At 36.6% G+C, this 14,136-nt stretch overlaps 1 protein-coding gene across 1 annotated transcript; it reads right to left on the bottom strand.

Moving 5' to 3' along the window:
• Positions 1-390: 390 nt before the first annotated feature.
• Positions 391-12,508, bottom strand: LOC120014590 (AP-2 complex subunit alpha-1-like). The gene is made up of 27 exons (XM_038866583.1): positions 12,083-12,508; positions 9,591-9,722; positions 9,155-9,280; positions 8,242-8,304; positions 8,047-8,144; positions 7,744-7,951; positions 7,373-7,444; positions 7,202-7,294; positions 6,920-7,021; positions 6,715-6,812; positions 6,507-6,588; positions 6,302-6,390; positions 5,749-5,854; positions 5,589-5,654; positions 4,960-5,066; positions 4,762-4,866; positions 4,539-4,659; positions 4,211-4,393; positions 3,866-4,099; positions 3,097-3,177; positions 2,784-2,948; positions 2,612-2,698; positions 2,400-2,525; positions 1,678-1,758; positions 1,525-1,596; positions 1,057-1,136; positions 391-971 (listed from the first exon to the last, which is right to left on the bottom strand). Exons 1-27 carry the CDS (start codon positions 12,212-12,214, stop codon positions 818-820), a joined length of 3,063 nt encoding a protein of 1,020 aa, XP_038722511.1. The 5' UTR covers positions 12,215-12,508; the 3' UTR covers positions 391-817.
• Between the last annotated feature and the right edge of the window lie 1,628 nt (positions 12,509-14,136).

The raw sequence follows: 14,136 nt of genomic DNA, 5'->3' as shown, positions 1-14,136 counted from the left end.
CCACCGGGCCCATATAATTGTATCTAGAGCTGGCCCATGTATGGCCCAATCCAACAATTGAGCCCACGCTTCAACCTTGAGTTCGGTTTAGGCCGGGCTTCAAATGTTACTTTGTCACTGCATCCCCAAGTCCATTTCATTGGGCCTACACTGCCCAAGTTGGGCTCAATTCTAAAATATGTTAAAAACAATACTACGTCAAGCAGGACACGCTCATGCTTAATATAGCAAATCCAAGCTTCAGTACAAAATAATTGCGCCTAAACTTTAATCAGAGTCCGCCTCATCCTTTGGGCAGTCCAGGTCTTTTGGTCCCCTATGGTCCATTTTCAGGTCTAAACTACACTCGTAAAATATAAACCAGAAAATAAATAAATTGAAACTACTCTATTTTCCTCTACAATTCCTCTGAAATTATAATGCCCATTTGACAAAAAAATAACTACAACAACTGGCTCTCTATTCATGCTTTTATCATACAGGCTATCAAATCGCACTACAAAAACCAATCCTGTAAAACTGGGAAGAGAAGGCGAAAAATGAAACTGAAAACAAAACCCTCACCCCGAAAGAGACTCATTACAGCACAAGTGCAGTTGTGCTGAAAGAATATTTAAAGTCCTGAACAAGCCCTACAGAAATTCCACTCCAACGATTAAGCCGATCACAAGTAGCTCACCCTTGGTTCCACCAGCCCTTGCGTCGTCAATTTGAATTCCTTTTCCATCTCGAGGCAGATGAATGATGATGAACCAGCTGTATAAATCAGGTTTACAAGTGTATAAGCAAATCTCATATATTATTCTCTTGTACTTCCTTACAACAGACCAGCAAGCATAGCTCCAGGATCATTCAAAGATGCCACAGGACTGGTTGGTTGAGCTACTGGAGGTGGAGCCGGTTGCACCTGAGCAGGTGCACGTGTTGCTGTTGGAATGCTAACTAGTTGTTCCTTGATGAACTCTTTCAACCTGCATATATATGGACAACAGAATCCATTAAGTCTTAAAAACATAAAAGAATGTAGTTCATGGCCTGAGAATCTGAGACACGTACTCAAATGTTAGTGTGGGATCCCCTGAGGCTACTGTCATTCGCAACTGCGTTCTGTCAGCTGGATCTGTTTCAATTCTAATCTGAATTCATCCAAACAAAAAAAGAGGCTGTTAACAGCAAATTTTACAAATTCAACCACATTAAACACTTGTTATCAAAGCTCATGGCACAAAGGCATTATTGAATTTAAGTTCTCTATCTGCATACGGATCTTAAGAAACATTTGCAGCGATGTAAAAATCCAGTTCCTTGATACAAATAGAAAAATAAAGATGAAATGTGTACTGATAAAACAGTAAACTGAATAAAACAGCTGGCTTTCGATGAGGGGAACAGGCATTGTACTCGAGTAGCAGTTGTTCAAATTCATGTACCATGCGTTAATACGATATATGAAAGATAATTTTTATCGAAATATGAATTTATCATATCGTGATGAACAGCTAGAAACAGAAATATATTTCTCACCAAGCAAAGCATGGCTCTTGTACTCTCTGAGTAAAAGGTTGTGCTTGCAACCAGATTATTAGGATTTGGGTCCTAAAACACAATACCAAACAGTGAAAATTTCTTCTATAATGAACAGCCAGAAGACAAAGACGTAATGGAGGAATAACTTACAAGCCCTGGACAAACCATCAATCGCAAACTGTTAAATAAATTTGTCATTTCTAGGAGAGGCATCGGTCTTACACCTCTAACCTGCATAAATCATAAAGAAAATATGGGAAATAGATGTCAATATAGAGCTAGATATTTAAACAGATGCATATTGACACATTTCTTTGAGGGATTCATGCCCTAAATGTATTACAACTGCGAAAATTGATAATCGACTCCTTGCAAACATCAAATCTCCTTTTCCACAACAGTGAGAAAGTAAGTCATTATGTTGCTCAATAGGGGAGTTAACAGTGTTTCTTGACAATAACTTGGTCTAGGTAACGACAAAAATTAAATTATTTGACAGCAATTCAGCAAAGATTAATTCTGGAAACAAATTCACATAAGGCGTCCAAAAGATAAAACAACTCATGTGCACAACATTCCTCCAATGGAAGTGAGGGGAAGGGGAAGATGTACGCACCCTTAACCCCATGTTGTGGAAAGACTGTTTCTAGGATTTGAAATTGTGGCCCATAGGTTCTATTGGAATTAGAGTAAACAATGCTGTTAACTGAAATCTTAATGTATACGATAATACAGGTAACAATACGTGTACTCAAAATTAAATAAAAAATTGATATTTTTTTAAAATTTTACCCAAACAAAACATTGCCTGGGAAGTGATTTTTCTAATAAATTAAAAATTCATTCCTACTTAGAAATAAGAATATACATACAACTTCTTGAAGCTTCAGAGGTGGTCCTGAAAGTGATCTCCACTGAAGGAAAAACTCGTCACCTGACACTGATATAGGCTGAAGAAATTTATTCACTATAGCAGGAAGACGGAGCTTGACATTGACCTACCAAAGGCAAAGACAATACAGCGTTTTGAATCACATAGAACCTCAAGGACAATAATAACAACAACAATAAAAAGATTAAGTACCATGTTGCTACCAAACTTGTAGGAGAAGTCTAGAACTGCAATATCCCTGCTTGGCCGGAGATTCACTACTTCAAGTGGGCATTGCACCTAGACAACCACAAGGAATATTAATATAACCCACCATTATTATCAATAAAAAATATTGATTAAAAGAATGAAACGTAATCCTGACTTGTGCCCGTGGAGGTATGGTTTCAGGTACAAGAGAGAGCTCCATCTTTAAATGTGACGGAGGCAATATTAGGGCCTGAACAGAAACAAGTGGAGAAGTATTCTTGTTTCCCAGGAAAAGAACAAGACGCCCCTGATGGGCTCGCCACTCTGCTTTAATGCCAATCTGGTAAAAATTTCACAGAAGAATCACAAAGAGCCTTTTGAAAGCTAGAAAATACAAGCCAAACTAAAACACCGCAGCAAGGTGTTGCTTTGAAAAATCATTACAGATAGTTTAAACAACTCAAGGAAGAACATAGAAAATAATGAACCTGTGTAAAAGGATCCTCGTATAGAACCCCACTATCCTTCAAGCACAAAGCGTGAAATCTTTCATTGATATTTCCAATGGGCTGCACGAGTGAATAAAGAAACCAGTAAATAATAGAGACGCCATGCTTCTATCATCCACTTATGATCAGTGTCAGTGAAGAGGGATGCATAGTGCATTTTGCAGGACGTTGCAGTATATCACAAATCTAGAGAGAGATAAAATTAAGTAAAGTACTGCAATCATAAGAAGCCTAGTTCCTTCAGAATTTGTGGATTGGATACGTCATAATTAGCGCATAAGACTAATCAGATGTAAAATACCAACAATGTACAAAAGATGGAAAAGCTTAACATCAAAACCATGAAAATGGGAAGAAATTTTGAGAAATAAAGAAATGCAAGTATGAAAGATAACAAAGAAATGTCATTACAAAAGATGCATAATAATGCTGCAACAAATATATTAAAGCACAAGTCAGCTTTTAAAACCAATAATTCACTAGCCTCAGAGTTTAAAAAATAGCAAAAAGAAAATCAACATGCAGCATTTCTCAAAAAGCATTTGGTGATAAAACCGAGTATTATAAAACGATAATTTCAGAAAACATATGCAGAAACAACCATCAGCTTCGATCTCCTATTTCTTTTCCAGACAGGACACAGAAAATTGCTAAAATCTGAAACACTTGGCATCTTCAACTGCCACAATGAAACATAATTTATCAAGGGAACACAAAACTAATAGCTCCATAAAAAATAATGTGGGACCTGCACAGAATTTGTCTGCTCTCCAACTGGTACAATGGCTGCTCCATCAACTGCATTTGGAGTACCTTCCAATCCAGATACAGCATGATCATCAGATTGGACAGCAGCCCCTGGAGGGCCTTCTATAGCTAGTGGTCCCAAAAGATCACCAAGGAGATCTGCTGAAGGAGTTTGATCAACATTGTTCAATGTACCATTTGCCTGGGCCATTGCTTGGTCTGCTGAACTGATATCCTGTGGTAATACTCAAACACACATCAACTCCCAATCAAAACACGGGAAAAAATTCAACCACAAATGGATACTACATCCAAAGCTAGGTTTCACAAAAGAATAAGAACTCACCACATTGCTGCTCATGCTGGGAACTTTCACGAGACTCAGCTGCCCGACAGGTGGTGTTCCATTAGCTGGGGGTTGGTCTGTTACAACCAGAGCATTTGACATTTGTTGCTGTGCTCGCAATTTAATAGCACTTTGGTCTGCAGTATCAACTTCTGTATCTTCTGCTCTTTTTATCAATGCAGACTAAATTCAAAACAAAAAAATTTTAGTTGGGACCAACTCTGCAATTGAACACTAGATCGATATTATCAATGAATTGACTGATTTCAAGGAAGTACAGAAGAAGTTACTGCTTCTCAACACGAATTGAAAAAAAGAATAAACATACCTGGCGCTCAGGGAATTTTGGCATTTCAGCCAGTATATCCATTAAAGCTGCACCCTTCCTACTCAAGGAAAAATACTCAACAGCTCGTTGTTGTATCTCAGCATCTATGCAACTCTCATATCTAATAGGATGCAAACAGAGTTAGATAAACACTTGCAGTATTCTGTGAATAATCAACAATATATCAGTTCAAATAAAGGCAAGATGCAAAGATAAATCTTACTTGTTAAATATTGCCCAAATCTGATTCTGCAGTTCAGGGTCTGGGGGTTGAGTATGCATTAAGATCTTGGCATAAGTTGAAAGCAAAATAGAAATGGTAGAACTCCTGCGGATACATCTAAGTAACTTAAGATATGCAAAACAGAATCAAAACAAAGATAAGAAGACGAGAAAAAAGGCAGGGGCTAGCCGCTCTTACGACACAGTAGGAAGCTTCTCATGTAAGACACTAAATAACTCCTTTGGACCACATCCAGGCCGTCTGGCCAAAAGATGGCCAAATTCTCCCAGAAGATAAGCGCTTACCTGTTGCATGTAGGCCAATACCAAAAGGAAATTAAATATTCCCATATTTAAATTTTCTTTTAATTCTTTTATGTAACTACATAATCTCTAGTGAACTAATATAGTTTTGAAAATTTAAGCACTGATGTTACTTAACTAAAACTGTTTTCAGCTCTCCACTGTGAAAGATGGTGCACGACAATGTAATTTTCAGTGACAAATACCAAAAATTTGACTTTCTACGAGGATGTTGCAGCCAAACTTTTCTTGCACCATTGTGGGGTTCAAGTTTGCAAAATCTCTATCGAGATGGTATGCCCCCATTCACAGCGGTACATGGCACCCATAACACAATAATGGTCGACAATGACCTCCCACACAAGTTCTCAGGAATTTCCTCAAGCTAAACATTGTCCATTCAACTGGGCATATTGCAGAGGCCAGTAATAGTTCATAGTTCATACAATCCTATATAATATTATCTAACATGTAATACAACTCATGCAGCAGTTCTATCATAAATTCATAATCACAAGACAATACCTTAACCATGGTCTCATGTATAGCAGGCTTGTCAAGATAATCTCTGGCTTTTGCTGCAGCATAGGGCTGACCAAATATACCAAACCTTAGTTAAGAATATTAATAAAATGAACATTTGAGCCGGAAACCCAAGTATCTCATTTCAACAAACTTTTTGTACCTGCAGGTCTTCATTGTTAGTAACAAACTGCACAACCCGAAACCATATGTCATCACTGACAAAATCTCCTGCCTTGTCAATTAACTGAAGGATCACGTCCACATACCTAGCAATATTACGAAAAATAATATCACATACATGTGTATGTTACATGCAATAAGAAATACCATGACTTTCCATTTCGACTGTTGCAACAGCTTATGGTTTCAGAATCCAACACCCATGTTTAACAGGTCCATGAGGCAATCCAGAAAGAAAGAAGGTTGCAATAAGTGACGCAAAATGGTCATACAGAGGCCGGACAGTCATATTTGGTAGAAGTCTAAAATAAGTCTGCCTGATATGCAAAAAACATGTGGACAGGTCCCACATTACCTTAAGGTCTATACAGAGTCACCTAAAATGTAAGAATCTATTGTTAGTCAGTAACCATGCTTGCTCTTGTATCCTCACTTCTTCATTCTCACAGTTTTTGCAGGTAAATCTAGATATCTTGCACCACATGTATTTGATCAAAGATTTCTGTATTGTTACAGAGAAAAGAAAGATTTACCATGAGAGATCGGGGGCAAACTTTTCTGCAAGAATAGCAGCTTTAAGCGACAATTCTTCACGCATGGCAAAGTCTGCTGTGTTCAGATACTGAAATTTGAACAGTCAGTAGCATGATAATTGTGTAACTCTTCATTAGTCATTAGTGAGATGAAACAATGAAAAAAAATATACAGAGCAAGAAAACATAGTCGAACATCTAATACCTGCAATAATTCTTCGACAATGTCCTTTGCATTTGAAACATCACACATACCATAAAGCAAATCAAGAGCACGCCTACGGATACTGGAGTGCAAAATCATAGTCAGTAAGTTAGCAGAAGTAAATTCCACAAGTCCAAATAGATGGAGCACAAAACATAAAAGAGTACTGATGCGCATAATAAAATGACTAGCAACAGTGACACATTACCTAACATCTGGATCCTTCAATGAGGTGATGATCTGAGCCTGATGTCTTTTAATAATATCCTGGACATCTGTGACCATCAGCATCCGAGTCATATTTTCCTGCATCAGAGCAACAGAGTAATGTACGTTCAATCAAGTATCATTTGCTCCATTTTGAAAACTTAATGATGATATGATAAATAAATTGATTACTCTTCACAACATACCAAGCCAAGATATCGGATATTTGGTTCACGCACAGCAATAAATTTTCCAAGAAGGGCAACACACTGAGACATCATCTCTTTTTCAGCATCAAGATGCATCACCTGGAAAACATAGCTCAGGATACAATAGAAATAACGACAAGCCCCTTAAAGAGCGGGGAAAAAAAAAAAAGAATACATGTGTATCTTATTCTATACATGGTGAAAGCATATAACAAATTTGCTAACAACAAATAATATCATATCAAAAGCAATGGAAAGCTTGTTGAGGTTGCAACTTACAAGAGCTAGGGCTTCAAAGAGAACAGCATGAGAAGCATTGTTCTTATTAACGTTTTTCACAACATCAGTTCCCATCAATATCCGTTGTAAAACCTGAAACCATAGATTCAATTTTTATCTGAATCAAAGGATTTGATGACAATAACTGTTTGTATCTTGAGAAAGTAGAACCTCAAACAGTGCCTTTCTGGTATTTGGGTCTTCAATTGTTGGAAAATACTGAAGAGCCCTCATTGTCTTAACCTGTGTTCACCAAACAATAAACAGAATCAACATAAATGTGCCAAGTATAGATCAATATACAAGTAGTTCCAAACAAATTTTTACGAGTAGTTCCAAACAAATTTTTAGTAGTTACTAGTCAACAACCAAAACAAAATCAACACAAAATGAATTTGCCAAAACAGAAATAAATAATCATGACAAAAAACTTCACACCAGTGACTACTGAATACGATGAGCACACATTCTTAATGAACCACACAGGAAGTGTATTTTGCAGCTATTATTTGTGAATTTACCAATTAATAGAATATACAAACCTGGAGCCAGGGGGATGGGATACCATAATAAGTGTATTCTTGTGGAACATCTTGGTTCCGAGCAAGCCTCTCCAGCATCTTAACACACTTTGGAAGACAACTCCAATATGCTTCATGGTTATTCGAGACTAAAGCAACAAGAAGGCTCATAGAAGATGTCAAAACACCAAGATCACGTTCATCTAAAAGCTGTGCCATCCGATCCGCCCTGCACCATCAGGAAAAATAGACGAGTAAAATGAGAACCATCAAAAAGTAAATTAGGGGAACAGCCGCTGTGAGGAATTCATCTGCCAATCATACCAGCCATCGACGTTCACAACATCGGGATTTTTCCTAAACAAGCGCAGCAGACATAGTGCAGCTTTTTTTCTCACAAGAGGTCTGCAGCTGCTCGAAATCTGGCAGATAAAAGAGAAAATAAAAAAAAAATTTAAGTCAACACAAGCAATATCCTATATATGCCAGTGGGGAATTTACAAATCCATGTTCTCTTACAAGTAACTTTTGAACATCAGGTGCCAACGATTCAGCAAATTCCCTCCCGCCAATATTTCCAACCTAAAGGATGAATTTTAGATGGCAGTACACAGCACAAGATTAGAGAGATTGCAAAAATACGATATACAAGGGTACATACCAAGAGATCTACTAAAAAATAAAACCACAGAGAGACTGAATTCAAGGACTAAGTAACAAACAAATGGACAAGAATTCTCCAAAAAAATTCTTAAGTAGCCATCTTAAAGTACAATGATATTCTATATAAAAGACCATATAATCTTACAGGATATAGCACCACCTAAATGGCTCCCCGTCCACTCCTCATCCCAACTTTAAAGATGAGTCCCCGACATGTTAGGTAAGGTGTGCAAACAATATTAAGTACAAATAATGACCAGTGTGTCCAAAACAGGGATTGGGCATACAAAGTAAATCTATTTAATATGCAAGTGTGCCACATGAAACCAAACAACGTCAAATTTGTGTTTATAGATCCTTGAAAAAATCTAAATGGAAAACAATTGATGAATCAGAAAAGAAAAATGAAGTCAAATTCTTTGATACATTTAAGGAATCGGCACAAAGTTCTCCCTTCCCATTAAATCTGACCAAATATCAAAAAAGAAATGTAATTTCAGATCTAACCTATCTAGGTAAATGACTTTCAAGGATATTCAAGTCGACAGACATCATGATTTACGTGAAGCAACCAAAGGCAGTGGAAGAGAGAAAACTAAGTTTCTTGACCTAATCTTGAGGTTCTTAATCTATGCTCAGGCAAACGAATGAGGAAGATTAAACATATTTCATTTACTTTATGTTTTAAGAATGCAAGAAATTCATATGGCTTGTGCAAAAGCATATCAATCAAATAGAAATAACTTTACAAGCTCTCCTGTTGTCATACCATAGTCAATGCAAGGCACTGAAAAGTCTCATTCCGACCAATAATATCATTGCGAACAGTATTTATAGCTAATCTCAAGAAATCATGGTTCTCATTGAGCAAGCTTGACGTCACTATGTACCCAACCTGCAGGCATTTACAGCTCAATTAAGTTAAATAAGCACTTGAGTGAAGTTATCAGATATAGAGAAAATGACAATGCATCAGTATGTTTTAGGATTTCCATTAAATATGAGGAATATATCTTGTTCAGGAATGCATGAAATTGTCTTTCTATCATCAAGACAAAGTTCAAGATTATGAGAAACCAAAAATGTATTAGGCTACCTGAAAAGGTAATCTTGAATGGGTCTGCCATAATTACATGCACAAACCAGTTTAATTTTTTAAAAGTTTAAAGGACATTCAAGAAATGGGATATCAAAAATGATTCTACCTGCTTTTCCGGATACTTGGGGGCAGATATCAAAGAAACAGTTTCCATGTGGCCAAAATCTACATCATAACCAAGCATATAAATGTAGAGCATCTTCCATACATATTTCTTCTTTTCATAAGGACTCACACCCTGGTCAAAGAAAAAGGTTCCAATAAATAATCATTCAATTTAATAGGATGCTAACATTATTTAGTTTTCAGGTGAGTAAAAATTCACTGAGAAAGACAATAAAACTCAGGAATTTCAATAGTAAAGAGTGCCAGTTATTACCTACCAAACTCAGGAATTTCAAAAGTAAAAAATGTATTCAAAGCATTATAATATATAATATGGAAACCGATACAAGTTCAATGTTACGAAAGGAAATCTACATGGAAGGACAACGAAGATGGTTTGAGGATTCAAGGACCTCTGGAGTGACTAAAGGTAATTAACACAGTGTCATAGTGAGTGTCAAAAAGACGCACTAAAATGAAAGACCTAAAACATGGCCAATGAAAGGCATTTTATATATCAAAATCTAGGTGATCTGCCAAAGTATTATTTTCAGATTACCACCATCCCAAATTTGATACTACAGTAACTACACACAAATAGACTAAGGATCACTCGGAATGGAGGGGAGGGGAGGGGAGGGGCTTTTAAGGTTTTAACTTTTCTACTCCATAACTTCAAAATAAAGTCGAGAGAATGGGTAAAGAGGATTTTCCATGGAAAGAGGTTTGAAAAAGCAATGTTTCAACTTTCAAGTGATCTAACATTGTTGGCCTTGAAGATCATATGGGAAATTTTCTAACCATCAAAAATTGAAAAACTACTATTATTCTTTTTTTTTCCCTTAATAAAAGTTTCCTATGTAGATAAAATGAGGTAAAGGTAAGACATCTTACTTTACATCGTAAATGGGTGGGTATGCTATGAGAAGTCATTTTATTTATAACAGGTATCACTTCAGTAGTAGCTGGAACAATTGAGCAAGGAATCAAGACTTAGCCTGAGTTTGCTCGATTTCTTGGCAAATTTGGACGAATACAGCATAAAGGAACATAATGCCTTTTGGAAAGAATAGAAACTCCAATGCAATTTATCAGGAATATGGCTATCTTGTTTTCAAATGTTCCAATACGTGGCACCTCATTTGTTCGGTTTCTTCTATAAGAATTTTTTTTCTTGAGCAACAGTTTTCTTCTACTACAAATGAAAATGACCGAAGTTCAAATAGAACACTTTTCCCAGCAGGGAAGCATTGAAAGGAAAACAAAACGGCAAACTGAAAGTTCAAATAACAAGGCATCATTGTTCTTTGAATAGTACATGATGGGCTATCATATCAAAATTTTGAGCAATCATTGCTCTATGTGAAATAATGCATTTTTTATGCTCATCATATATTATGGACAAATGAATTCACATAGTTATTCTTGGCCATCACACTAATAAGTTGCTATGCAGTCTGCATCAACATTTCAGCAATCAAGACACCTTCCTTTTAATCCAAACCTTACATCGTGCAGTTGCCACCAACTGTTTCAAAATAAGAAATAATTTATAGAAACATAAATAGAAAGGCAAATAAAGCTCCCTTTGGTTTACTGCTGTCTCAAAAGGGGCTTGATCTGGTCAGCGGTGGTGGCTTTTCCACTATGACCCTAGTTTCATGGATTCAAACTACTAAATCAGTGTCTTTATTGACTAAATAAGGTTGTATAAGTCCCCACATATCATGCAGCGGAAGGCGCTGCAGGAGCCTTGTGCAAGAGGTTTCTCTGGTCTATGATCATGGTATCTCCTTTCCCCATGCTGCAAACTATTTAACCTTAGCACAGAAAACTAACACATGAGCCAAAAATGAGTTCTGATTTTAGATCCCCTTGTTGCTTCATTTAACTTCTTTTCCAATCAGAAAAGAATCCAAGTTCTGGTTAATTTACAGATGCTTCAAACCCCAAACATTACAAGTCAAATTTCATCCAACTAGAGCCCGAAAGCTCCCAATCAAATGACCACACATAAAATACAAGCCGTGCAGTATCAACCCTCCTCAAGACATGTTTCATCTTCAGAAGACTGTGCCCACAAACTTCTATGACATTCAGCACAATGCAAGTTTGAACTTCAATAGATGGCATGTAAACTTCTTAAAAATACCTCCTAACTCGTAAGCTATGGTTTGATTACTGCTTGCCATGTTCATCAAACATATTCCATATTGCTATTCCACACTAATTTTCCACATTCATTTAGGAAATTGTTATCAAATTACCAAATATCGCTCATAAACCTACTTACTCAACCTCTCAAACCTCATTCAAGGAGTAAACTGACAAGCTGACTATAAATTCTCTCACAGTAGTGCCCCAATTTAGACAAATAATACGTTAAACTTGCACTAAACATGCATCCAAACATACGATATCCATAATATACGTAGGCCATACATAAAGAGCGAATGTATGAACAAAACGGAAGAAAAAAAGTAGAAGCCTAACCTTCTCGTTCTTGAAGCGGGTGCGAATGTTACCGAGCTCCTTGTCAACGCGAAGGCGCTCCTGGTCCTTGTTCTGACAATTGCGAACGTCGCTGATGAAAACGGAGAGACCTCTCATCCCTGAAAGCGCCATCTGCTCTCACAGATCCGCAGGAACCCTCCGCCGCCACTGCCAACGAAAATTCGTTCTCTCCTCTATTGATTCAAGCTCCTCTAGATCCTTCTCCTTCAATTGGATCTACGCGTGCAGAGAGAGGTAGATCTTCAAGCGAGTTGTTGATTAGCAGAGAGAAATAATTAAGAAACAAAGAAAAAAAAAACAGAAAGCTAGCGTGATCTAGAGAGAGAAAGAGACAGCGAAAATGGAATGGCCCGTCGGAGGGGGTCCGTCAGTGAAGGAGACGATTTTTAATTTCCCATTGTTTGACTATTTTGTATTTCCATCATATTTTCAATCTCATTTTTCCACCTAATACTACTTGTCTTCGCTTGTCATATCCTCTCTTGTTCTTCCTCAATCTCGTTTTTCTTGATAAAAAATATATTATTTAATAATTAATCGCTCTATTTATTTATTTTTATTAGGCATTTACTTGTGGATCCAGGTCATCTCTTATATGCTGATCTGGGTCCCCCAAGTTGACATATGCTACCAAATGCCTTTCAGTAGATTTGAACATTCAAGTCATCGTGCTTATTAAAGTTAAATCCTACTGTTGTAGATGGTTCAAGGAGTCTTTCCTTTGGTATTGTGTTAAATTTTGAATATTTTAACTTTTTAATATAAAAAAGCAAGAAAGAAACAAAGTGTGAATAAATATGATGATTGTTCAAGATAAAATATGTTATTTACCAAAAAAAAGTGAAATTCCAATCAACTAGTTTTTTGTTGGAAATGTCACAGAGAATTACGTTTGTGTTTTATGATTGGAATCGAACATTGAATATATACATATATATATATCTAATTCAGTTGATTGTCAATCAAACCAACTCAGTTAGTTAATAATTGATTTCAACACAACGTAAATCAGGTTTATTTACTGATATCACATAAAATAATAAATATTACTGACGGGGCCACTATCACAAGTCACGATCACCACCGCAGACCCACCACACCACCATGGCACCATGGCATGAATACATATTGATATTGTGTTGCGTACGATATTCTGTTGCAGCATTAAGAGCGGGACCAACCTCATTATTGAAAAGTACATCTACTATACCAATACCAATCAGAATAAAAATAAGGACTAACTTTGAGAAATATTTAAACAATAAATATCCATATATGACTAAAAGTTAAATTTTATGGAGAAAAAGAAATGGTAAGGGATCATAGAGGGCCGTCCAAATTAACTGCATAATCGAATTGGTCGATCGATTCGGTTTAATCTTCTTATTTTTTCAAAACATCCCCACCCCCATCATCATCGCCGCCACCGTCATCGCCTCCCACTACAAATTCATAGGTTCGTTAATAAACTCACTTTTTTTGGATCCAGACCCCGATCAACGACAGTTGACCGTTAAATTTGAATTTTCAACGCATTTACTATTGAAAACTTTAGTCAAAGAGACGAACTTCAACGACTGGAACGAAAGCTCCCTGAGAGAACAAGAAATCCATAATTAGTTAGCTGGAGTGGTGTGAGTACATAGTTTTTTGTCGAGTAAATTTGTGGGGGGATGCATTGAAACTTAATGAATAAAATGACATTTTGAGGTGGCTACAAGAGTTAAGAAGACATAACAATGAACTTTTTTTATAATCACATAATAAGGAGGCTGGTAGGTTTTTTTGTTTGTGTTGGTGGTGATCGGAGTGTGAGTGAAACTAACAATAAACTTCTTTTATAATCACAAAACAAGGAGGTTGGTAGGTTTTTTGTTTGTTTTGGTGGTGATCGGAGTGCAAGTGAAACTAACAATGAACTTTTTTTATAATCACAGAACAAGGAGGTTGGTAGGTTTTTTGTTTGTGTTGGTGGTGATCGGAGTGCTAGTGAAACTGAGTTGTGAATGGAAAAAAAAAAAAAAAAAAATTTG

Source organism: Tripterygium wilfordii, chromosome 2 (assembly GCF_013401445.1).
Source record: "Tripterygium wilfordii isolate XIE 37 chromosome 2, ASM1340144v1, whole genome shotgun sequence".
Lineage (NCBI taxonomy): Eukaryota > Viridiplantae > Streptophyta > Magnoliopsida > Celastrales > Celastraceae > Tripterygium > Tripterygium wilfordii.
The sequence above is the reverse complement of the archived record's forward strand: the minus strand, read 5'-3'. Positions and strand labels throughout refer to the sequence as shown.